Source organism: Mesoplodon mirus (assembly GCF_964341445.2).
Source record: "Mesoplodon mirus genome assembly, chromosome: 5".
In the NCBI taxonomy this organism is placed as follows: Eukaryota; Metazoa; Chordata; class Mammalia; order Artiodactyla; family Ziphiidae; genus Mesoplodon; species Mesoplodon mirus.
This window is the reverse complement of record NC_138980.1, coordinates 3364525-3391636: the sequence shown is the minus strand read 5'-3', so window position 1 is coordinate 3391636 and position 27112 is coordinate 3364525. Positions and strand designations below refer to the sequence as shown.

Sequence of the window (27112 nt, the reverse complement as noted above, 5' to 3'; positions counted from 1 at the left end):
CTTTCCCCTCAATTTTGCTGTAAACCTTAAACTGATATTAAAAATAAAGTCTAAATTTTGAAAAATTGAATTTGAATGCATTTAGATGGGACATGACTGTCTTAGTATTCTGATGTCTCCAGGACTATCCAGAACCATCACGGCACCCTTCGCTTGTTTACTTTTTTTTTTTTTTTTTTTTTGCGGTACGCGGGCCTCTCACTGCTGTGGCCTCTCCCGTTGCGGAGCACAGGATCCGGACGTGCAGGCTCAGTGGCCATGGCTCACGGGCCTAGCCGCTCTGCGGCATGTGGGATCTTCCCAGACCGGGGCACGAACCCGCGTCCCCTGCATGGGCAGGCAGACTCTCAACCACTGCGCCACCAGGGAAACCCTGTTTACCTTTTCTACCTGGCTCCTAAAAGCCCTAGATTTTGTCATCCTGCAAGTTTAGGCTAATAAGGGGTCTTTACTTCAAGCGTTAGCTCCAAAAAGTTCCAATAGAACAATGAGATCATCTCAACAAAGAGAGAATACAATATTCAGGACTTCCCTGGTGGTCCAATGGTTAAGAATCGGTCTTGCAATTCAGGGGATGCCGGTTCGATCCCTGGTCTGGGAAATAAGATCCCACATGCCACAGAGCAACTAAGCCTGCGCACTACAACTACTGAGCCCGCGCACTCTGGAGCCCATGTGCCACAACTAGAGAGAAGCCCACACACCACAATGAAGAGCCCACGCACCGCAACGAAAGATCTCACGTGGGGCAACTAAGACCTGACTCAGCCAAAAAATAAATAAATATTTTAAAATAAATAAATACAATATTCAAGTGGATATTGAAGAAAATGAGATATAAGCATCTGGAACTGTAATCAAGGACTATCTTGGTGTGTTTGTTAGTTTTATGACCAAGTACCCTGAGACCTCTTGCAACTTTCAGGAGTGCCTGAGTATTCACTGGGAAATATTTTTATAAGTTATTAATCAACAGCACCAATTTTGTGCTCAACATTGTTCTAAAGATTGAAAGACTTACAAGAGAAAGAGAAAATAGGCATCTTGGCTCAAAGAACCTTATAATCTATTTATCTAGTCCTGGATGACAGGAGTCTCAAAAACAAAAAGAAAAAAAAACAAGTGCTGAATGTCTGTTGTAAGCCAGGTCCTGTTCATAGAGCACATGAATCCTCTTTGTGCAGTATCTCCTTCAATCTTCACAGCAGCCCTCTGTGGTAGGTACTAGAAAAACCATCCCCATTGTAACACGAGGAAAGTACAGCACAGGAAGATCGAGTACCCTTCCCAACGCCATATAAACAATAAATGGTAGTCGGTGTTTAAGCATCCGGGCTCTTAGAGACCATTACGTTTAACTATGCCCTATATTCCACCTCAAAAGGTAGCACGAGTTTACTTTAAATGTAATATGTAGTGAGGAAAGGTGGCTCCAGTCCAGGTCATCCATGTTCAAAGGGATACATCGCTATTTTCCATCCCCACTCCCAGTCCCCAATAAACACATGCTTTTTTAATTTTGTTAATTGACCACTGGAACCACTCTCCATGTGGCAAACCGTGACAAGTCAGTGGATCCAGGAGAGAACTCAGATGACTACACCTTGCAAAGAGAATTTGGACCCTTCAATATGCCAACAAGTGCAAAATTTCCAAGGCTAGGGATTTCCCCCAGGGAAGTCTCTCTCTCTCTCTCTCTCTCTCTCTCTCTCTCTCTCTCTCTCTCTCTCTCTGATCATCTACCAGATAGAAGGAGATGGCCTAAGCCAACCTAAGAGCGCTTCCTCATTCAGAGTGGATTTTCTCATGCCTAAAGTGTTGACCAGTGAGGACACATTGCACCTCTGAGTGACACAGTGGATTCTCCAGCTGACTTCCTGGGTCCAGCCATCACAAGGATGACATAAGGTTATCTCCATGCAAACTGGTTTCATCAGTGTCTCAACCAGCCTGGAAAATTTGCATATATGATGTCATGCAGAAAGAGAAAGTTAAACTGCCTTAAAGTCAACTGGTTCTACTGGCTACTGTTCATTCATTGAAACAACACGGCGCTTATACTGCATCAAGGTTCTGGGGCATTCCAAAGACAGGTCTGCTCACCTGCTCACTAATCCTCACACTTTCTCTCAGTCATCAAGAATGGCATCCAGCTAAAGAAACAGATGAGAGCAACCAAAGGAATGTGTTGGTAGAGCTGGGTGTTGAATTCCTTTTCTGCATGTTCTAGAATGGTCTTCTGGCCGGATGTTCCTGATTACGAGGGGCAACGCCCCGAGGCTTAGCCAGCCTAACTGCGGGTTCTGACAACAACCAACCCTTCAGAATCCTGGCATTCATTGCTTCATCTCTATTGCACATTGCATACTCATTTCCTCTGTTCAACAGCACATGCTTTCATGCTGTTGCTGAAGATCTGTACTCACTTCTCACCTTTTCCCTCCTCTCCTCTATCCAAAGCAGCCAGGCTGGCTTAGCACTCTGGGGCGACCCCTATTGATTTATGCGCAAATAGGACACAATTTCCAGAAAGGCGGCGATTTTCCTTCCTGGAATTCTCACACACAATGTTACTATGTGCTCAAATACGGATTTGAGAAAGGATTTAGCGGCAAAGGAATATCTTCGTTCCATACTCTGAAAGTAATATGTCTATTTCTGTGGTCCCCCAACTGTATACCAAGTCACCCCAAGGCACCATATAGATTCACGGAAGTGCTGGGAGATACTTGAAATCCCTAAGGGAAACGTGAAATACTCAGCATCTGTTGAACACTGCACCAATTTAGGGTTGTTCAATGTCAACATTAGATCATGCTGCATTCCTTTCAATGATGGCATATCTTTGCAAAATCATGTTTTCTGCAGTAACTGTGATAAAAAAAAAAAAGTCCCATAAGGAAATCTGTGGAACAGGAAATGAAGGTGGCAGCGTCCAATCTGATTCCAAAGTTTGAGTTGTTGTCCAGTGCCCAACAGGCATGTGCATCCCATTAGTAACCAGGTGATTTAACAATGCAATAAAAATAGGATTATTTTCTTTCAATTTATGAGTATCATTCTTTCAAATGACTGCTAAAAAGTTGTTAGGACATAAAGACATTACATTGTTTGGACCTATCTACTTAATAAATGGAACCATTATGTATTTCTTTTGGCCTAAGGGCACCATGAAAAAAATCACTGGGGTACTAAGGGCTCCATAAACTGAGACGGTTTGGAAACCTCTGGTCCAGTCAATAATGCTTTGCAGCTCTCAGGGACCTCATTTGTACCTGATCTTGGTTTGGATGTTGGGGCTGCTTCAGCTCAGTGGCTTTTCTACCTTTTGGTGCTCAAGGTGCCAGTACACAAGGTCTTTGTGATACAGCATCTAGCCCAGGCCTGTCTCAGCCTTGCTGGGCGTCCCTCCTCTCTGTTCTCCATGCTCTGCTCACACTGACCTCCTTTCAGTTCCTCACACACAGCAAGCCCTTTCCCATGATGGAGATGTCTTGCTGGCACATCTTGCTGTCTCTTATCCTGGTTTACTCTCAGGTCCCATCTTAAATTCCACCTCATTAGAAAGGCTTCCCCTGACCTTTTTTTTTTTTTTTTTTTTGGCCACACTGTGTGGCAAGTGGGATCCTAGGTCCCTAATACGGGATTGAACTCGTGCCCCCAAGATGTGAAGTGCGGAGTCTTAAACACTGGACCACAAGCCTCCCCTGACCTATTACAGTGAGGTCTCCCTGTTATCCTGTCTCACCCACCATTCATTTCCCTCATATGATTTTATCCTCTGCACATACATGTTTACCTCTGTGGGGACAGAGTCTATCTGCTCACGGCTGTGTCCACTGAACTTAGCACAGTGACTTAGCACGTTAACTGTCATTCAAGAAATCGCTGTGAAGTAAACAAATGCCAGGATTTTGACTATGGCCCTGTCAAGCCCAAAGCGTTCAGGAGGCTTTTCTGGCAAACAGTCCTTCAAATAAAAATGAGGGCCAACGGTATCACCATCCCTGGGCAGAGGCGGTCCAGGGCAGTGTTTGAGATCATGAATCCCAGCTCCACCGCCCCCTTGCTGGCAGACACTGGGCAAGTTACTCATTCTCTCTCGCTACCCGCAGTGACTTTCCTTGTAAAAGGGCTGTTATGAGGACTAACTGCAAAGCTCTGAATTGATGTCTGGCAAGAAGCAAGTGCTCTCAATAAAAGTTTGCTGCCATTACGAGGACAGCATTCAAGGACTCCCCATGGAGCCCCACGTATCATTCTGAGAGTATGTTTCTGCCTCAGAAACTGATGGGTCCAAGTGACTCTTGCTCGTTTTAGAATATATAGATCAGTGCAAAAAGTGATACATAAGCAAGCAAGCAGTTAATTCCTAGACCCATCCGTGCTCCTGGCTCTGCTCATGATTGGAACCAAAAAGAACTCGTATGAAACTTTGATTATCCACTTGGATGACAGAAATGGAAAGTAGCAGCTGGGTTATTGCTCATTTGTCTAGACGTGGCCTGAGCTGTGGCCCCAAGCACTGAGTGTGTTTGCTTGATCCTCCCAACCCTTTGCTTCCTCCCTCTTAAGCAGCCCTCTTCATGTTCTAGGCTTAAAAGTAAGCCCAGTGTACCGCAGTGTCTGCCCAGCGGTACCTGTGGAGCCCACCATCACAGAGCAGATATGTCACGTGGCCCCCCTCCTGGCAGGGGGAGGAAGCATGAGGCCATCTTCATCCATTCACACTGGATTGCTGGGCACTCTCTTTCCTGAGCCTCCTGCCCCAGTCTCTCCCCACCCAACCCTCAGATCTGGACGCATCATTCTCAGAAACCAGTGGAATCAGATCACTGTCCTCCTCAAGGCTCTCTGCACCTCCTATTTCACATGTATCCACCTCTCAGAAGACCACTTACCCCTTTGGCCTACCATATATGTATGGTTTAGGTGAGGATGATGCCTTTCCTGCTAACCTGAATTGCCCTCACTGTACAAACATAACATAGGGTGGCCTTTCGTGACAGGTGAGACCAATGAACTCAAACACATGATGTGTTTTGATCCCAGTTTCTCCACTTACTAGCTACATTTTTTTAATATAAATTTATTTATTTATTTTTGGCTGCGGTGGGTCATTGTTGCTGCACACGGGCTTTCTCTAGTTGTGGCGAGTGGGGGCTACTCTTCCTTGCAGTGCGCAGGCTTCTCACTGCAGTGGCTTCTCTTGTTGCAGAGCACGGGCTCTAGGCGTGCGGGCTTCAGTAGCTGTGGCTCGCGGGCTCTAGAACACAGGCTCAGTAGTTGTGGCGCACGGGCTTAGTTGCTCCACGGCATGTGGGATCTTCCCGGACCAGGGATCGAACCTGTGTCCCCTGCATTGGCAGGCAGATTCTTAACCAGTGCGCCACCAGGGAAGTCCCACTACCTACACTTTCTATGGCAAGCGAACTATTACATCTATGAGCTTCTGCTTCCTCATCTGTAAAGTGGGCAGGATAGTACCTACCTCATAGTTTTGTTCTGAGTACTAGATAAGAAAACACAAGTGAGACACCCAGCCCCATACTTAGTAGACAGGAGTGCACTCAAAAAGTTAGCTGTTATTGTTTCTCTTACAAACTCCTCATTCTTCAGTCCTCAGCTTAGATATCACGTCTCCTGGGAAGCCTTCCCCAACCACCATCCCCAAAACGCGTGTGCTTCTAAATCACCCTGCCCCGATCACCATAGTAAGATGTGTTACACTGCAGTGTCCTTGCCTCTTGGCTTTTTGGCTGCCCGCTAAGGTCCTATGACACATCACTAGCGGGGATAGTGTTCCTCCTGCACTGACATAGCACCTGGCACAAAGTAGGTACCCAGTAAAAGTGTGGCCAAATAAAAAGTAATGAATTAAATAAACAACCAAATAAAGAGAAAATAATTGTTAAAACTTTGCTGTGTCATCTGACCTAATGATCACTCCATTGTAAGACCAGAGGCTTGTCTGACAACCAACCACATTCCTTTTTTATATTCTTTAATTTTGTTTTGTTTTGTTTTGCTTTGCTTTGTTTTGTTTTTTGGCCTCGCCCTGTGGCATGTAGGATCTTAGTTCCCCGACCAGGGATCGAACCCATGTACCCTGCAGTGGAACCACAGAATCCTAACCACTGGACCACCAGCGAATTCCCTATATTATTTAATTTTAATAAGAGTTACCATCTATTGGTCCATCTTGTATGCAAAACGTAATTCGATCCTGATAGCTCCTCTGAGGTAGGTACTATGAGCAGTGCCATCTTCCTCAGATGAGGACACGGAGGCTCAGAGAGTCGAAGGAATTTGCCCAAGATCATCCAGCTAGTAGAACAGAGCTGAGGCCAAAACCCAAGACTGTTCAACTCCAGGGTCTGTTCGCTGTGCTGCTTCTTGCTATACTTGAGGATGCCGTTTTTCCTTTTTGCTAAATTTCTCTGGCCTCTCAATGCCCACAGAGTGGTGTTTCATCACCACTGGTGCTTTTACACCACAAACATGCTAATGCCTTCTGCATAAACTCATTTGGTTACTAGTCACCCACTCAGTGCCTTGCCACATTTGTGTCTTGGCATCATATAACCTTCATGCTTTATCAAGTCTACCCAACATGAGCATAACCTGTTGGTGGCAGTGCCCAAGTCTTACAATTCTATCTCCCAAGGCCTAAAAGAACGTGTTTCACCTGGTAAAAAAACATAAATAAAGTAAAGTTTCTGTCTATTTGTTTGTTACATATTCAGGTACAATGACTAAGAGATTATCCCCAAATGTGAAGGGTAAGTTTAGCACAGCCTCACTTGGCTGTGGTATAAACGATTTCACACTGGGGAGTCCAGGAGGCACCTCAAGAAAGTAAACACATTTAATAACCTTCGTACTATTTGATTTTTTTAAACCAGAAGCATGAGTTATTTTTTTAAAGCACCATCAAAAATAAAGATAGATAAATAGACAGGATTTTTAAACCCAAACATTGGCGAGAAAATGACAGGGCAAGAGACTAGGGTCAATAGTTATCTTCCTGAGCAGGCTTCCAGAGCAAGATATAATAACAGCCTAGAAGAATATAAATTCCTACGAATAGAGAAATGAATGTAGCCTCGAATGGGAGTTCCAAATTAACAGTCACAATGGAAGATACACCAAATCACAGGCCCTGATTTTTGGTCATGTTACTTCTTGGTTAGAGGATTCTATGTGCACCAGGATGAGTAGCAACAGGAATGTGCTTTATTAAATGGTGGTTTAACAATTCATCCTACAAATGCAGGGGTGGCCAGCTGATATGCAATAATTGTCTTTTGGTTTGAGTTGATGTAGAAAGGGACCATCAGACAGTAGATGGTAGGGCTTTGTCCCAGATGCCTGCCCTCTCCACCTTTGTCCCACTTTGCCTTGTTCTACCTGTCTCTGATAACTGCAAGACCAGACCAACTGTTCCCACACCTTTTTAGCATAAGCATTTAAACACCTCAGCAATTCTACAGCCCAGGACACACCCACTTCCTTCCAGTTGTCCACACACCCATTCCTTTCACTGGGATTGACATAAAATTGCACTTAGAGAGGAAGAGAAAAAGATTTCCATATTCAAATTGAAAAATCAATTTCAGAGTGGAATATTTGACTTACTTTGCAGTCAGTCCAGTAGAGCAGGTCAAAGATGCCCACTTGGATGATGAACTTCAGAAGTGACTACATCTGACACCTGCTGCCTTCAAAGCACAGGCCAGGGAGAGAAGGATGACACTATAGAAACGTGATCAGAGTCATTGCTGAAGGGGAGGTGGCTGGTGAAGACATCTTAGTCTCTGTAAAAATGAAGCTGACTTTAGCGATCTTTTACAAAGCACTAAAACAAAAAACAGGCATTTGAAGGACACTTGAAATAATTGAATGAGATTACTTCAGGCAGTCTTCTGCCTCTAGGAAACATCATACCTAGGACAAACGCCTCTCCATCACTACCCATAAAGCATAGCACTTCACAGTGACTTGGCAACTTTCATCCCAGGAGAAGGTTATAATCCAGGAGCACATTCAATTATATTTGACATACGGATCATGTTCTAACCCAGGTCTGTCTGGCTGTAGAAGGCAACTTCCTAACCACTAAACATTCTGCCTTTTTTGTATATTTCATTCATCTCTTTTCTCAATGACATTTTTCCAATTAGAAAAGTAATACAAGTTCATTGTGGACATATTGGCATATTTAGGAAATCACAAAGAAGACAAAAATCACGTACACTGGTTACCACTCAGATATATCAATATACGGTTAAATTTTTGTCTATAAAATCTTCCAGTCGTTTTTCTGCGAGAGCACACATTTCTGAGATGGCAGGTGGGAATTACTGCCAATGCCTTTAAACTCCAAGTGTCCCTTCAAAAGCAGCTGACCATTTGGGGGAAGAAGACTTGGTCCTCATGAGCCACAAAATGGCCATATTTCTTCACTTCATTGGCAACACTAACCAGTGGGGCTCACCTATGAGACACATTTGACTCTTTGCTGCACTGCCATTTCCACCTCATTGGAGTATCCACTCCTGTGGGATCTTGATCCTCTAACAGCTCAGGGGCAAACCTGACTTGTCTAACACTTTCATTGTATGCCCATCCTCTTTCTCAATGATTGACTCAAGGGGACCAAGCAGACAAGGAGAAGGCCATGGGAGCTTCTGGGACAAATTCTTTGCTCCTAAGAGAGACACACCAGAAAAGACAGTCTTTTATTATCCCAGATGATGTCCTGTGTGGATTAATGCCTGGAATTGAAGAGCCATTTTAGGAGCCTGAGAGAAGCTGGCTGGGGAACAAAGCCTGAAGTGATAGAATATTCTAGATGACCTGTAGGAAGACATAGGAGGCTGCCGGACACAAAACAGACTATCATAAGGAAAGAGCAATTTGCAGAAGAATATGTACAGTATGATCCCATTTAGATAAGGAAGGAAGGAAGGAAGGGAGGGAGGGAGGGAGGAAGAGGAAAGAAAGGCATTGAAAAGAGCCAAGAGTAGACTCTGGAGTAATATACATCAAAGTGTTGGCACTGGTGACCTCTGGGAGCCATGTGAATCAGGGCCTCAACTTTTTATTCTATCTTTATTTGCATGGTTTGAAGGTTTTACAATAGCATACATACATGTATTGCTTGTGTAATTTTCTAAAAATATTTCAATTTTAAAGAGCATATGTGGCTTCCCCTTTATTTAAAACTTTAGAAGTTCGGAGCATTCTTCTAGGAAAAAAAAAGGTTTGTGGTAAAAAAATTCTTCAAGTTATTTTCAGTTTCTAGGGGGATCCTCTCTATCTTACAGCTCAGCACTCCTGCTGTTTGTTAGCAGAGCTTCCTTTCCCACAGGAAAAGCCACAGGGAGATCATGAGCTTTTGGTTCAGTTTGCCTGGGGTCAGTGTCTGAATGGTGAAGTGGGACAGGGTGATAAACCTCTTCTGTGAAATCAGGACATGGGCATTTGGCTAACATCACCAGAGTGCTGGCTGGCCTTGTAGGGTATCCAGAGATGAGTAAGGCATGGGATGTATCTCCAGGCACCACAGCACAAGGGTTGTGTAACATGTCTCAAAGTGTGGACCACAGTCCCCATGTCAGAATCACCTGCAAACTTGTTAAAATGCAAATTCCTGCACCCCACTCCCGATCTACTGAGTCACCATCTCCGAGGGTGGGTCCCCCAAACCTGAACTTTTTTCTTATCTGTAGATAAAGTATGAGAACTACTTTCCTCAGTGGGTGAAGTGGCCTCATCAGAATAGGTAGTCAGTCCTCTGGGGCAGAGGTGGCCCAAGTACAGGTTCTTCTTTCTCATCCTGGCTACCTGGATGCTCAGGGCCAAAGTAATGGCCCAACTGTAGTCATGTGGTTTCACGGCATGAGGACGATTAGGAGCCCTAATCCTGGTTCCTCACATTAATTCCCTGACTTCTTTCATTCCTCTTGCCACCATCACAGAGCAGATACGTCACGTGGCTCCCCTCCTGGCAGGGGGAGGAAGCATGAGGCCGTCCTCATCCATTCACACTGGATTGCTGGGCACTCTCTTTCCCGAGCCTTCTGCCCCAGTCTCTCCCCACCCAACCCTCAGATCTGGACGCATCATTCTCAGAAACCACTGGAATCAGATCACTGTCCTCCCGCCAGTGAATAAATGAATAAATGAGTAAGAGCAGTGGTTTATGAAGCGCTCAGCCGAATGCTGTGCTAAGTGCATTGCATCGTACCCCATTTAATCTTCACAACAAACCTAAGACCAGGTACTATTATTAATCACACTTTACAGGTGTGGGAACTGAGGCTTAGAGAAGTTAGGTAATTTTTAGAGCAGGTGCTGGAATCCAGGTCCCTAATTCCAAAGCCTATGTTCTTAAACACCTACTACTTGCCCTTGGCATTGGTGAACAATGGTGGTCCCACACTTTTCATATAAGACTCACCCCGGGGCTGCAATCTCAGCAGAAAAGGGGGGCCAAGGCTGACCTTGAAGTTTTTTTTGCATAACTAGGACGCTACTTTTACTTAGATTTTATGTTTCAGATCAATTTTTTAACATTTTGAAGATGCTTTTATGAGCACACTTTTTAATGCTTTGTCTTATTTTACATATGTATATATGTACGGAGGGTCACAAAAGGCCTCATCTGTACTGGTACTGCCATTGTAAATGAATTAGTGGACTATTTCATGTCAAATTCATTTTAAATGTTCTGTTCATTAACCGTTGATGATTTGCAGGGGGAAATGAAGGCCTTTTTACAGGAAGAAGCCCCCCCAACTTGGTACATATTTTAATACATATTTAATACGTCTGTGTATCATATAAGAACAACAGCAACAACAAAAAGTCAAACTGTGAAAAGGTCCCATCACCTCCTAGCTATACTCCTCAAGGACGCCCACTGTAAAAAGCGCATGCGCTCTCGCGCTCTCGCTCTCTCTCTCTCTCTCTCCCCCCCCCCCACACACACACACACAGGATCATACCACCAAGATGCAATGCAACCTACTTTGTTCACATAACCATATATCTTAGATATATGACATTTGCTTTGTTGTTTAACTTGAGAAGAACTTCCGTTCCCCCTTCAAGCCTAGAGGGCAGAGGAGACAGGAGGAGGCCCTCTGACCTGGAGGTAACGTCTCCGCCCAAGCCAGAGCTCAAGGCCGGATAACCAGTGGGACTGCCAGCTAAGCGGGCCCCCGCCCTCCCACGGCCCGGACAAATGGCGGGAGGGAGGAAGTGTGCAGCTGGGAAGCTCCGCCGCTCTCGCCCGGGTTCCCCGTTTTCCCCGACTGAGACTGAGAGGAAAGTTAGCGCGGAAATCTGCACCCACCTTAAACCCGGCCGGTCCCAGGAACTTCCCCCGCCTCTGGGACCAGAGGCCGGGATGGAGAAGTCACCAGAGGGTGCGCTCCCGGGCCCGCGTCGCCGCGCGGGGACCGCGTCGCTGCAGCGCCCTCTGTCGGCAGCGTACGTATTTGAGTACGGCCCGCATCTTTCTGCCTGTAGTACTTGGTGTAGGTGATCGTGTTAAGTGTTCCTGTTCGTGTGCAGATTGGTGTCGGGTTGTCTAACGCCGGTGTACGCCTTTGCACTCCTCTTAGCAATGTGAAATTCCGCTGGAAATTTCTAGATAGTTCTGCTAACTCTGTGCATCTGTGTAGAGCTCCTAGGGACATAGATTTGTGTGAAAATGAGTGTGAAGATATAGTCTGGGTGCCCAAAGTGGTGTGCCTTGAGTGTGGCATCAGTTGTATATATGCCTGTGGATATTTCACTTTCTGCTTCCATCCATCTATGAGTGAGTACCTATGAGCATAGGCAGTATTCGTACAGATTTGAATGTTATTAGTAATACACACATTTATCATCTTCCAAGGGCTGTGTCTGTGTGAGTGTGCGTGTGCGTGTGAGTGGCGCATGAAGCACAAGGGGTGGTAAAAGTGTGTTTCTGAAATCCAGATGTTAAAGGAGTAATGCTGGGGGAGGATGCTCCGGACATACTAAATCGTTTGCGCTTCTTCTCATCCTCTTTACTCTCAGGAGAACCATAGATTTTGCTTTTGGACCCTCTAGAATACAACTGCTGGATCCTGACCTGAACTCATCCTCCTGCGTGACCTCTCCTTGGCCTTCCTTCTCCTCTAGTCTGTGGAGCCCAGGGAGGCTGCCTGTTACTCTCTCTAAGCACCTTGGCCATGATGTCAACCCAAAGAAGTGACCATCCCATCTCCTTCCTTTTTCTCCACCCAAAAGTCATTTCCTCTTAGTTCATTACCTGGGATTTTGATGCCTGTGTTACGTTTGCCTTATTGATACACACAGAGGAAAAAAAAAGGAACTTCTTGAAATTCCCCAGAAGGTTGTGAGAGTTGTTTTCAGTGTTGCAACTTGGAACAAGTCAGTTTCTAGTTTACGTTTCCATCAGAAAGCTTGGTAGGAGTAGGGTATATAAGCTCCAATGGTAGCAGCAGCAGCAGAAGAAACAAAGGGTTTCAGACCCAGGAACACTGCAGCCTGACCAGAAGCAAGGTAAGTACGTGCCTAGGCCCTGCCACCCCTTCCACAGGCCGACAGGCTGTCCAAGGGTAGACACCATTCATGTGCTACCCCTGTGCCAGGCATCGTGGAGGGGGTGAATTCCTGGAAGCATTCCTGGTGACTTACCTACTGGGACACTAGTGAAAAGTCAGTGCTTTGGGGATTAATATACAAAGTATTCATTTTAAAAGTCAACTAATAATAATTGTATATTAAAGTCTGTGAACAAATGCACATTTTATAGAAAGGTTTGTCTTGTTTTAAAGTGGTATGTATATAAAAGTGTGTTCCTCAATATTAATGCTCATTAGTTAAAGGATTGTATAAAGTGAGTGGTGCTTCCCTTATTATTGTAAACTTTTTAAAAGCCTTTTATTCAGTAAGTAATAATGAATCCAATAAGTAATTGAATTCATTCTTATACCTCATAATTGAATGTTATAAGCATAGTTGGTCCCATATTTGTTGTGGGCTTGTGACAGTCAACTAGATTGACAGTTAACTTATCCAGATCTTTTGGATTAACTAATCACTTAAAAAATGGAAAGCAACACCAATGTTTAAAACTACTTTCTGAAGTTTAAAATCTGTGAGAAGGAAAAAAAAAAGATAATCTTTACTGTGTCTTATAGTTGCCTAGGTAAATCGTGTGCAATAATTTTCAGGTTAAAAAAATAATGATCAGTTTAAAATATCATTTTAACAAAGAGATTACTAAACCTGAGCTGATGGCCCACTTTTTTCAAATAAGAAATTTCAAGGTATTAGAAAGAATTTGGGCAGCCTCTTAGAGTTCATTTTACTGGGGTCTGAAATTTTACTATTTCTGTCCATTCATTCATTCTTCTAATAATTAATGAAATCCCTCTGAGCTAGACTCTCCCTGCTAGACTCCAGGGACATAGTGTGGAATAAGACAGACATGATCACTGCCATCAGAGGGCTCAGTGTGGTGGGGAAGACAAACATGAAAGAAGTAACTATATGATTGCAATTGTGTTATATAAGCGCTGTCAAAGGAGGAATGGGGCTTTGCGAGGAAACAGCCAGGAGTCCTGACCTCATCAGGGCACCATGCTGGATACTTTATGTGAATTATTTCATTACCTCTTCATCACAGCAGGGTTCCCATTTTACAGATTAAGAGTATGAGGCTCAGAGACATCAAGTGACTCGTCCAGAGTCACACATCTAACAAGTGGCAGGGATGCCAACACAGCGCTGCCTGTCTCTAGAACTGGGACCCTTTGCATGTGTTACACAAGCCTTCTGTGACTATGTCTTTTTATTTTTAAATAATAATTCTCTTTTCTAATTAAAAAGAAATGAACAAAATAAAACTTGAAAAAGAGATGCCTAGTCAAGTGTCACTGGCATGCCCATGTTGGCACCACAGTTAGGGAGCCTTAACATACCACAGGACCTGGGGTCCCTGTGTCCCTCATACAAGGGTTTCAAGAGTTTAGAAAACCTATGAAATTACATTTTAAAATGTTTAACCTTAAAACTCTCAAATTTAGCAGGCCGAGAAAATGTGATCTGTGGGATACAACCAAACAACCAAACAACCCTTTGGGATGGGTATTATGTCCATTTTACAGCTGAGGAGACTGAGGCTTAGAAAGTAATTTGGCCATTATCATATGATTAGTGAGTGGTCAAACCAGAATCCAAGCCCTTGGTATCAGATGATCTAGAGAACAACAGGGTAACTGCATGCTGCCCCTTTTTGGTTTTCCCTGGGTTTGATTAAGAAAGTGACCCACCACCATCTCTACCTTCTGCCAGTGTCCTGTGGTTTAAAATGTAGGTGATACAAAAATGGGAGCTGTTTCTTAGAACCATCACCAGGGCTCCCTTGACCCTGAAGTGTTGTTCACCTGAAATTCTCAGATGCATCTGAGACCCAGAAGGGAAGTGCTGGGCACTTAGCCAAAGGGAAAATCCCAGTGTTCAGAGAGCATAAAGGATTCACCAGGAGGTGCCAGGAATCTCTACCATTTCCATTCCCAGAGTGCTGACATCTGAGTTTTATAGGCCTGTGTAATTGCAGTACCTCTGTGGGCATTTCCCTACAGCCAGGCATGGCTTTTTTGTTTATCCATCACAGACAACCCAGAGAGAAATCAAATTGTTCCTTTATCTCTTCTTCTGGGTACAAGCTAACACATTTGGTTGGCTTCTATAATATGTCATCTCATTGCATTCTCCCAACAACCCTTTGAGATGGGTATTATACCCATTTTGTAGATGAGGAGACTGAGGCTCAGAGAGTAATTTGGCCGATCTCACACAACTAATGAGTGGTGCAACCAGAATTCAAGTCCATGCTGCTGGACTCCAAGCGTATAAATGTACTAACTGGTGCTCCATGGCAACTAGAACTTTGCTACAGTCATAACTTGGACTAAATTGATAGATGTGCCCTTGAAAGTTGCCTGCTGCAGTGACAAGAGTGCTGACAGTGTACGGGAAGGCCTGACTTCTGCTCCTGACGCTGCCACTCGCAACCTTTATGATATGAGGGAATAAAATACATGGCAAAGTTCCCCTAGGGTTAGCAGCAGTTCTGACAAAGCCGTGATTTGTCAATATTCTGTTACCCCAACCAAGGAGTGCTTATTTTTAAGGTATTTCACAGAAAACTTTGATTCTTGTTCTTCATATAGCCCAGTGGTTTCTGAAACCATGTTCCTACAGAACATTGGTGCTCTCCAAGATGGATGGAGGTGTATCAGACTGAAAATAAATAATAATCATCTCCACCTAATTCACAGGTGGGGTGTAATTGTCAGTCTGAAGATTTTCATAAACCCTGGATACTAATCTAGACTGAGTTTCATTATAAGTGAAACTGATTTAGCACAAAAGTATGCATTTCATTTTCATGTTGAATATATCAATATTCTATGGTCTTCTCCCAAAGGACATCTTGATTTGCAGGGGCTCTGAACCCTGAACATGGATTAAACCAATGGATCTCAAAGAGTAGTCCTCAGACCAGCAGTATCAGCTTCCCCTGGAAACGTACAGGAATGCAGACTCTCGGGCCCCGCCAGACCTGCTGAATCAGACATTCTAGGATCAGGGTGGGAATGGGGGCCAGCAATCTGTGCTTTAGCAAGGCTTCCAGGTTATTCTGACATATGCTCAAGTTTGAGAACTACTGGTTACCTTATGTGGGAGGAAGTAATCTTTGTGTTTGGAACAGTTACAGTCTTAAGCAGGGAGAGAAAGGAAACCTCACCAACAAGGGCTGGACTCATTGCCAGAACTTGAAAGATCACTTCAGTATTACTCCCTCTGCCCCCCAACCCAAGACCTTTAGCCCTGGGTGTCACCGCACATACTGCCTTGTGCTGCTGTAATACGGGTATGTAGCTTATCTCCCCAACTGGAGGGTAGGCATTTAACACACTGACTTAAGAAATATTTGTTGAATGAAAGTATTTGCTCCTAGAAGTCGGGGTCCAGGTAAAAATCATTTTTCACTCTCAGCTGCTCTAGCTCAGTGCCCTTTACACAGGAAGTACCAAGTAAATAATGACTGAATGTTGATCTAGACAAGTCACATTCCTTCTCTGAGCCTCAGGTTTCTCATCTTAAAAATAAGAGGATCATATCAGATAGCTGGCCATGAGGATCTTTCAGCTGCAGATCGTCTGCGGTTCTCTGTTTGGAGATGTTCTTACCCAGAGACTGGCAGAGGGCTCCTGGAATTCACTGAGTATTAACCTGACAGTAGAGAAGAAAGAGGAAGATAAAGATTAAAGACAATGTACATAGAATGTGAATATGGTTTCCAAAGGTGATCGCATAACTACTGACATTCTCTCTTCTCTTATCCCTCCTCTTCTTTCTCTTTTCCTCCGTCTCCTCCTCTGTTTCTCCCCCTCCTGCAGATGCACCCTCAGCCGTTGGTTGTCTCCTGGTTTTCCCTGGTTTTGCTGGCATCTCCCATCATGGCTATATGGGAACTGGAGAAAAATGGTAACCAGCCTTTCCTGATTCTCTATGAAGGCCCCAGGATCTAAGACAGGCCTGTCAGGCAGCCCCTGCTGGGAAATCAGACTGAAATGGGCTGGCCTTGGGTCTTCCTAGTGAAAGCCATCACTCTGGGATAACACGGGCCCTGTGTCCTTGTTCCACCTTTGAGGGTATCTATTATTGTATGGCTTGAGGGTATCTATACTGTTTGGCTTTCACGTTAGATGCCAGAGAAGAAGCTTTTTATGGACTATGGTGGGAAAAGAGATATGGATTTTGCCAGTATTACTAAAAACCAGCTGTATCATATGATTAAGATTCCAAAGTGAAAGATTAGAAAAGTATAAGAACTATGTTCTAACATCTTCCACTCCACCATGCAATATTACCCCCTCAGTTGGCACCGAGATGACTTACCTCTGACCAAGCACTTGGGGGAAAGCATGGAATTTAGACCCACACTGACTTGGGTTCAAGGCTGATTCTGCCACTTATTGGTTATGTGACCTTGAGCTGGGTCACCTCTGAGCCTGAGTTCCCTCGACTGTAAACTGAGGATTACAAAGTGATATCTACTACATAGATTATTAAATGTACTAGTGAATGCAGAAGACAACTCAACAGCTGATGAAGTGACGGTAAATGTTAGCTAGTATTATTGTTTTGGTTATTTAAAATAATGTCTCTGGTGATTCAAGAGAACCTGTTTATTTTCCCAGTGATCAATAAAAATTATTAGTACAATAATAGATAGGTATTATTATAATAAGGGGTTCCCTCTATCCTTCTAGCATCTCACACACGGTAAGTATGTATTAACAGATTGTTAGTTGTTCCTGAAAGACGCTCAGATATTTCTCATTGAAGCCAACATAATAATGTTGGCAATTACTGTCTTTAATAATAAAATAATAATAGTTGATATTTATTGAGGCCAGCATCTCATATAATTCTCACCACAACCATAAGAGACAGGGACTGTGTGTACCCCATTTTACAGATATTAAAAATAGAGGGTACAGAGATTAACTAACTTACCCAATTTCACATACCTGGTAAGGGTGGAACAGGAACTGGATCCCAATGCTGTCTCCCTTCAGCGCTTATGAACTTAAGTATTTGAAGGTTTTACCAGAATGACATGAGCAATTGTTTCCTCTGTCCTTGGACAGCTGAGCAAGAGGAAATAGGCATACATTTAACATGAAGACATTGCAGCTGATGATGAGAAATGATCTTTCAATAGTGAGGAGAATACAACGCTAAAATGGGTCCCTGAAAGAAATCTGGGGCTCTTCCTCCATTCTTAAGAATTTCTGGAAGATGACAGTCCAGCCATCCCTGCTCTGCCCCACGAGGTTCTGAGTGTTTTAGACCCTCCTTTGAATAAAGACAAAGCCCTGAGCCAGATGATTATGCCAGATTCCTTCCAACCCTGGGATTTTTAGTGAGCTCAGGAGCTTTGGCCCTTTCATAGTACACCCTTAGTTACTTCTGATTTAGTAAACCACAGAAATTCCAGAAAGTCAATGTGAGAAACACTGAGAGGGCATGCAGCTTTGGAGACAAGATGAGATGCAGCTAAGCATTAGGTTCTAAATGTGCCTCATCAGGCTGCCGCCTGCAGCTGTTTCCCCTGCCCTCGAGCAAGGGTCTTCGGCTTCCGAATCTTAGTTGTGACAGGAAAATAGCCTTGCTAGTCAGTCACCCGTGGGACAGAGAGAAACCAGAGAAAGCCAAAGGTGCCACATGGTTTTATGTCAGCACAGATGACCATTTTCCAAGAGTTGGGGCCCAGATGCTTTTTACCTCTTGTCTCTGTTACCCATTCAGTAGTTTTAAATCCCTTTGATGTCAAGTGGGAACTTTATATTCCACAACAGCTTTACATTTGGATGCCAATCACAAGAGCCAGCACTTACAGCTCATTTAAAGGCAGTGTCAAGCTCTTATATGAATTAGCTTATGTGATCCACATCTCCACCTTCTGGATCAAGTACTAATATGTTGCTTATTTTAAAGACGATGACCCTGAAGCTTAGAGTAATTGAATGCCTTGCCCAAGGCCACAGGCCAGCGTAAGAGACAGAGTTGAATCCTAAGTCAGACCTGTGTGATTCCAACATCCAGGCTTTTCCCCGCTGTGGCTCTCAAACTAGAGTGGGTTTCAGAATCATCTGGAGAGGTTAAAAAGAGGTGACTGGGCCCGTCTCAAAGTTCTTGATCCAGCGACGGAGAATCTGCAATGCTAGCGGAGTCTCACGTGCTGCTGGTAGTAGCTGGATGGCCATGCTTCGAGAAGTACTGCAGTAAACAATTCTATTGAATTAATAATTGATGCATGCATGAATGAATGGAGATTTGACGTGAAATACTCTTTGAAATACTGTATTAGGCCATTCCTCAAGTGCCAGTTTAGATACTGGTATTAAAGGTTCAATGCAGGGAATTCCCTGGTGGTCCAGTGGTTAGGACTCTGCACGCTCACTAGCAAGGGCCCGGGTTCGATCGCTGGAGAGGGAACTAAGATCCTGCATGCTGCGCGGTGCAGCCAAAAAAAAAGATCCAATGCAAAGCTGCAGAGACAGATGTTCTGAGATAGAACTCTTGTGCTTCTCACTTGATGTAACCTTGCATAACCTCTTGGTCTCAGTACCCTTCTCTATGAAATGGAAAGATTAAGATCTACTGAACTGCCTCCTAAGAAGGTAAAATAGCTTTTAAAAACAGAGAGAGAAATGAACATCTCCATTGGTGAGTTTCACGCAGTCGGAAATAAATCCTTCAATCCCCGTGGGAAATTGGAAGGCAGTTTCTCATGCAGTTGTCTGACCTTTGGTGTGTGCATAACAATAACAACCAATGCTGAGTGATAGGTTCTGTGCTAAGTGTTTTACACGCTTTTTTCATTTAATTCTCACAGCCAAACCTACAAGGCAGATACTATTATTATTGTCATTTTACAGACAAGGAAACTGAGGCTCATCGTAATTAAGTATCTTTCTCCAAATTCCCCAGCCAGCTATTGGGGACAGGATCTCAGTCCTGGTCAGTCTTTCTCAACACTTATTCTCTATGAATGTAAACTGTGCTGGAGGTTTCTTACATCCACCAGGCCTTTGGGAAAGAATACTGTGCTGTTTGCATTTTTCAGTATATCAAGGTTTTCCTCATCTGCCAGCTAATCAGAGATTCATTGTTCACGGCAGCCTGGCAGTTAATGAGTCTACGGCAGCTATTAAACTCTTTGCTTCTCTCTTCCACAACCTTGAACTCAAGTGGTGTCCAAAAACCTGAGATCATCTTAGCAAGCATTTGCTGTTATGAGCAAGGTTGTGCTGCTTTAGCCATCCAGATACCGGGTGATACAAAAAACACAGTCTGGTTCTCCAACCCCTGTGCTCTCCAGTTTATGTTGTAGAATTGGATTGGTATCCTGACGCCCCTGGAGAAATGGTGGTCCTCACCTGCGATACCCCTGAAGAAGACGGCATCACCTGGACCTCAGACCAGAGCAATGAGGTCTTGGGTTCTGGCAAAACCTTGACCATCCAAGTCAAAGAGTTTGGAGATGCTGGGCAGTACACCTGTCACAAAGGGGATGAGGTTCTGAGCCATTCGCTCCTGCTGCTTCACAAAAAGGAAGACGGAATCTGGTCCACTGATATCTTAAAGGACCAGAAAGGTAATTCCATTCCCTTGGGTAGCATCAATTTTCTCTTTTGCTCCATATGAGATAAAAAAATTAAAAATTTAAAAGGCAAGACATGGTTAGTATAGTTAATGAAGTAATACCAAGTCCCTTACTGAAACCACCCGAAACCTACATTTTCCTTTGTTTTTCCTTTGCCGTACACTTTGGGTTATCAACCATCAAAATCTCCTGTTGAGAGAGTTTCATGGGAAGTCTAGTCCTGAGGTTCTTTTTAAATAACAGTGATATTATTGGATGGCTAATGGGGGTTAGTTAATGTGCATAGTGCGTAACTCAGCACTGGGCTGATAGCCTTGAAAAATATTAATACCTCCCTCCGATATGTTGGGTGTGTGACATACAGAATCAGCATCCTTTTGGGACATTCCCAGTCCTTGCTGACTGTCTGCCTGGGGAAAAGCAGATTTTCCAAGGAAATAAATGGAAGATCTTCACTCTTGTACCATTTGGTGGCCTGTGATTCATCGCAATAAAAAATCTTTGCAATTTTAAAAGAAAGAAAACCCCTAAATATTGAATTCTTGTTCTTTTCAAATCCAGAGCCCAAAAATAAGAGCTTTCTAAAATGTGAGGCAAAGAATTATTCCGGACATTTCACCTGCTCGTGGCTGACAGCAATCAGTACTGATTTGAAATTCAGTGTCCAAAGCAGCACAGGGTAAGTGAAACCACTCGGGTTTCTCAGCATTTTGCTAGAACTTTCTCATTAAGAAGATAAGGGCAGGGCTTCCCTGGTGGTGCAGTGGTTGAGAGTCCGCCTGCCGATGCAGGGGACACGGGTTCCTGCCCCGGTCCGGGAAGATCCCACGTGCTGCGGAGCGGCTGGGCCCGTGAGCCATGGCCGCTGAGCCTGCGCGTCCGGAGCCTGTGCTACGCAACGGGAGGGGCCACAACGGTGAGAGACCCGCGTACCGGAAAAAAAAAAAAAAAAAAGAAAGGCAACCTAGCAATGGCCTATCAGTTAATGCTAAGGGAGAAAATAAAGCCAATCCTATATTTTTAACCCCCCATCCACACACACACACCCTTGCCTAAATCAGGGAAAGAACAAGGAGATTTAAGCTAATTGCTTGAACAAATGTATGCATTAGAACAGGATATTACTGGGGCCTGAGAAGAGCCTCTGCTATGTTTGAACCCACTCATCCAAATTGCCTGGCAATGTCTCATTAAGGTTCATAGCACCACCGCAGTGGGGGTGGGGTGGTGATAAAAGGGGAAATTGAAGCTGTGAAGGACTTGCCGAAATTGCACCTCCAGTCGAAAATAGAAACAAGAGCTCTAGGGCATAGATCTTGCAAGCGCTGAGGCTGACTCCAAAACTCTGTGAGGCCTCTAGAAATTTTCCCAGGGCCACTTCAATTCCTTTTTCTTCTGCTGACACCACCAATCTGAAGTTCACCGTTTGTCCTATGCAGCTGGGCTTACCCAGAGAAACCAATTCCCTTGGTACAGAACCTACATTAACCCTCTGTGTGACTTCCTTCCCTCTCATCAAAGTTCCCAAACAGTGTAGGATAACAGAGTAAAGCCTAGGTGATCATCCTGACCTGGCCACTATTTAACTGAGTAAATTAACCTTTCGGGTCTTACTATTCCATCTTTAACATGAAAATGCTTACTAAAGAAATGCTTATACAAGTGCACAGAGACATAGATGCAAGAGTTCATTGTGGTGTTCTTGGTGATCAGCAGGGCGAATGTTAAGTAAAGTGTGCTACGTTATACCCCAGCTTAATGTGCAGTCCTCAAAATGAATAACCCACTCCATGTGGTCTGTCATGGAGCACTCCCCATAATATGTTCAGAAGGGGGAAAGATGGTTGCAGAATTATGTATACCAAATTTTATATATATATATAATTTGATATTATTTCATAAAAATAAAATCTCTGTGTGTATATATAGATAAATATGTGTGTATGCATATATATTGATACATGTGGCTATATGATTGCTTTGAATATTCACAGAATAATGTCTGGAGGGATACAACAAGCCAGGAATAGTATTTATATCTAGGGAGTGACATTAGGGTTAAAAAGGGGATTAGGGTTAAAAGAGACATACACATTTCATTTATACAGCATCTTTATCTTTTTAATTTTTTAAAATTGGTATGTATTGATTTTGTCATTAAAATCCAGAAAATGAGTTAAAGATTTTAATAAGGAGATTTAACCAGGAGCTTTGGATCTAAAAGTTTTCAGATTCATTTGGGCCAGAGGCAAACATTTGTATTGGGTTGGCCAAAAAGTTCATTAGGGTTTTTCCGTAAGATCTTATGGAAAAACCTGAACGAACTTTTTGGCCAAACCAATTATTACCTCTCAAAGCAAAGCTTGTCCTCATGGGGAGGGCAGCTTCTTACCCCCTTGAGAGAAATCAAACCAGTTGGGGAAATTGTGTCCTCAGACAGCTGTCTGGTTACAACAGCTAGGGACGTGCCTGCAATCATGCGACACAGGATAATATCTGTCTTTGATTTCAGCTCCTCTGACCCCCGAGGGGTGACGTGTGGAGCAGCGACACTATCAGCAGAGAGGGTCAGAGTGGACCACAGGGAGTATAAGAAGTACACAGTGGGGTGTCAGGAGGGCAGCGCCTGCCCAGCTGCCGAGGAGAGCCTGCCCATTGAGGTCGTGGTGGAAGCTGTTCATAAGCTCAAGTATGAAAACTACACCAGCAGCTTCTTCATCAGGGACATCAGTGAGTTTGCTTGATTATATGTGCTTAATAAGGATAGATGCCATTCATCACATGTTACAATGCCCCATGCACTGGGGTTAGGGGTTTATATGCATTATCTCTTTTATTCTGCACCCCACCCCGAAAAATAATTATAATGTAGATACAATTGTCTGCATTTTAAGGAAGAGGAAAATTGAGTCCTAGCTAGGTTAAACAACTTGCCCCAGATCTCACACTTAGCAATTCAGACCTGGATCTGCCCCACTAGAAAAAGCAGGCTCTTGGCTACACTTCTATTCTGCTGCTCAGGCACCTTCCATGATGAATTCAAGAGCAGCCCCTCAAGCATAACATTCATATGCAGAACCAGAGCTTCCCCTACTAACTGCAATTATTCCCAACCAATCTTTCTCTAGCATTTGAAAAAGAAATTTTCAAATTTCTTTATTGGAATATAAACCCCTCCAAAATGGATGTCTGTTTTTTTCAGTTGGAAGATGGAGATTTTTGCCATTTGTCATTTCCTTTACCATTTATCCAGTGAACATGCATCATGAAATAAAAAGTGATAGAATCACAGAACCTGCTCTAGCATTTGTGGGGAGATTGCCTTTGGTGGAAAGGAGAGGGTGGGGTCTTGTTCACATAGGGTACCAGGGAAGGCCTCTATGAGGAGGTGGCATTTAGCTGAGTCCTAAAGGAAAGAAAATGCCATTGTGTTGAGAAGAGGAAAGGGTATTTGTGGAGCATCTGCTAGGAGCCTTGGTCTTTGTGTGGAGAGGTGCTAGATCCAGAGAGCTCAAGCCCATTCCATGGACTCTCTCCCCTCCCCCTCCCTTCCTAGAAAAAGGCACACTACTTGAGGACAGAGTCTTTCTGACACTCACTGTAGTGCTTCCCACGCACAGTCCAGTGGCTGGCACATAATGGGGGCTTTTTATTGAATGAATGAGTGACCGAGCATAGAGACAATTTGGCTGTAACTGCCACAGGACAAGTCAGTGTCAGATTCCACGAAAGGGCTAAAGAAAGAGCACTAAGTGGAAAATCTCTCATCTGGTCCCCAGCAAGAGGCTCAGCCCAGTTCCGAGTTTGGTGCAGAGGGGGATTGATTACAGAGAGGGTGGTCCTTCACTGCAAGCCCAGACGTGAGCGTCTTGTTGTCTCTAAGAACTTTCCTCTGAGCACCACGCAGAGGTGGTTCTACCACCAGGGCCCCTGTGACTGCGCAGGGATGAGAAGGATTCTGAGCCTCTCTCGGGTTCAGCCGTAGAGGAGGCAGCGCCGTGGGAGAGGGCTGCCTCGTACAGGCACCAGCGTGAGCGCCAGCTGCAGGGGTGCCTCACGTCTGCCAACCAGGCGCTCAGAGAAGTTAAGTAACTATGGTATGGACTCAGAGCTGGTCAAAGGTGAAAGTGGGACCAGAAGCCAGAACTACCTTACCCCAAAGCCCCATTAGCAAAATAAAGGGTGTTTCTCTTCCACAGTCAAACCAGACCCACCCAAGAACCTGCAGCTGAAGCCATTAAAGAATTCCCGGCATGTGGAGGTCAGCTGGGAGTACCCTGACACCTGGAGCACCCCACATTCCTACTTCTCCCTGACATTTTGTGTTCAGGTCCAGGGCAAGAACAAGAGAGAAAGGGTAAGATGTGATTCAGGTGCCGTCTATTCTGTAGTCAGGTTTATGTAGGCCCACATCAAGGAGATTAATGATGATAATAACAGCGAATGTTCATTTGGCACTTTCTATGGGCCTGAAACTGTGCCAAGGGTTTTCCCTGCGTATCTCACTTAATTCTCACAGTAACCCTAGAAAGGCAGGCAGTGTTACTCGTACCGCTTCACTAGTAAAGATTTTGAAGCTCAGAGAAGTTAAGTGACTTGCCCAAGGTCACCCAGCTAGAAAGTGTCAGAACCAGGACACAAAGGCCATGCACCTAACACCCTACTGCCACCAGTATGGTTGAACATTATCTTGCTCTCAGAATTGGTCCTGATATAGGAAATCTGGGCTCTAGGAGCCTAAAAATGTTTCAAATTGACAAATATAATGGGTGATAGAACATTCATGCTGTGTCTCACCCAAAATAGATAATTCCCGGCTGTTCCATATATTGTGAAATTATCTTATTGAACAGAATGTTGGCTAAGACAATGGCTTTCAAACTTTCTTGCCTGAGCATCATAATCCCAAGGTTCTAGAGGTCCTCTTATAGAGCCTGAGACTCCTTGGACGCCAGTTTTAGAAATCACTAAACAAAGGCCTTATTCGGCATAGTGTTTAGCACGTGGTAGAAATTCAGTGATTCAGGTACTCCCTGAGAATTTTTTTGTGGAAGGGAAGGGCTATTCTGGAGTAGATTTTACGTAAAAATTATTTAAAATCTTGATATGTACTTCCCAATATAAAATCTATATTATTAATAGGTAGTATTTATAGAGCACTTTCTACGTAGTTAAATACTTGCTACTTTAACTTTTACAACTCCATGAGGGAGTAAGTATTATTATCCCTCTCTTACAAATGAGGAATTGAGAAACAGAGAGTCTAAGATATTCTCCTGTGTCCACATAGCTAATAAATAGCAATGCCTGGGCTTGAACACAGATTTTATTCTGATAAAAGGATCAGGATATGGAATTTCAGAATATCCAGGGGACAGCTAGAGCAAATCTGTCTCAGTCCCACCACTGACCTAGTACTGTGGTGAGTGCACATGGGGCCTTCATGCAAGGCAACTGTGCTAGAAAGATGAAAACTGGACCAAAGAATTTCTCCCTCAGGGCTTTGGACTTATAAAGGAGAAAAGCTGAGTCTGTGTTGAGAGCTTCTGTCAGTAGGTGGCACAAGTTCTACACACACCCCTATGAATTGCGAGTGTGGTGCCCTGAGACCAAGATGTGGCTGTTTGGGGAGATTGTACTTTGCCAAAATATGCCCAGCCCACCTTGTGATTGCGTTGCCAAAAATTTCCCTCTCCTTTGCAGAAAGATAAACTCTTCACGGACAAAACCTCAGCCAAGGTTATGTGCCACAAAGATGCCAACGTCCGCGTGCAAGCCCGGGACCGCTACTACAGCTCATCCTGGAGCGAATGGGCATCTGTATCCTGCAGTTAGGTGAGCAAGCCTGCGAAGCCCAGCCCAGACCTGCACACTCAGTTGTACCCAGGTGCAGGACAATGGTGGGGGCTGTGTGGGACAGGAAAGAGGGGGTGGGATGCCCAACACGCAGTCACCAGAGGCAGAAACATACATTTGTTCATTAACAGATACTTACTGATGCCCATAGTATTCCAAGCAGTATGCTGGGCACAGGGACACTGCAGTAAAGAAAGCAGGCGCAGGTCCTGCCCTTCCAGAAGGGTAGGCAGTGGGAAAGAGAAGTAGCCAAGAGTCAGAGCACAGGTGTCCTGCAAGCTGTTTCCAGGAATTAGAATCTTATCTGGAGACCACTGGGGGCCACTGAAGGGCTTTAAGCAAGGAAATGACATGATCAGATATTCTTTTAAGAAAACTCTCGAGACTTCCCTGGTGGTACAACGGTTAAGACCCCATGCTCCCAATGCAGGGGGTACGGGTTCAATCCCTGGTTGGGGAACTAAGATCCCACATGTCTCAAGGCACGGCCAAAAAAAAAAGAAAGAAAAGAAAACTCTCAAGATAGCCTCTGGTAAGCATGGTATCAGCAAAATCCTAGGCCACATAAGAAAGGGCTGGACCCTTCTGACAAGGAACCCCCAAAATCCAACTGCCCCAGATAATGTGTTGTGTGAAATAAGGGTTTGCTACTGAATTTCAAATCCACATAGACACTCGCCATTCTTTTTCAGGTTCTAATCTCAGGATGGAACTTTGGAAGAAAAGTGGAAGACATTATGCTAAATTTTTAAAAGATGCAATGGAACAGGACCCTCCCCCTAAAGATATTTTCTACCAATTTGCTTTTTTTTTTTTTTAGGATTATAAAGATGTCTTTGCTGTATTTTTATATTTAAATGCTAAATGCCCACCGAAACAATCAGCAAATTTATTTATACAGTTTCCAGCTAGCAGGTCACAGCTGACTTTTATGTTATTTACCTATTTAAGTAATTTATGTATTTATTAATTTATTACTGTTATTTAACATTTGTGTGCCAAGAT

At 44.0% G+C, this 27112-nt stretch overlaps 1 protein-coding gene and 1 long non-coding RNA gene across 3 annotated transcripts in view; one reads left to right on the top strand and one right to left on the bottom strand.

Moving 5' to 3' along the window:
* The window catches only part of LOC309804618, a 44150-nt gene extending 32703 nt beyond the window's left edge, over window positions 1-11447 (bottom strand). For both annotated transcript variants that reach the window (XR_014294143.1, XR_014294144.1), the window contains exons 1-2: window positions 11363-11447; window positions 7639-7817 (exon numbers count right to left, since the gene is read on the bottom strand). This is a non-coding gene — a long non-coding RNA (uncharacterized lncRNA). The remainder of the gene's footprint in view (window positions 1-7638; window positions 7818-11362) is intronic.
* A 5025-nt stretch (window positions 11448-16472) lies between these two features.
* Window positions 16473-26086, top strand: IL12B (interleukin 12B; the record flags this gene model as incomplete). The annotated part of the gene is made up of 6 exons (XM_082621984.1): window positions 16473-16560; window positions 19967-20242; window positions 20813-20930; window positions 22764-22981; window positions 24451-24608; window positions 25955-26086. 6 exons carry the CDS (start codon window positions 16473-16475, stop codon window positions 26084-26086), a joined length of 990 nt encoding a protein of 329 aa, XP_082478110.1.
* Between the last annotated feature and the right edge of the window lie 1026 nt (window positions 26087-27112).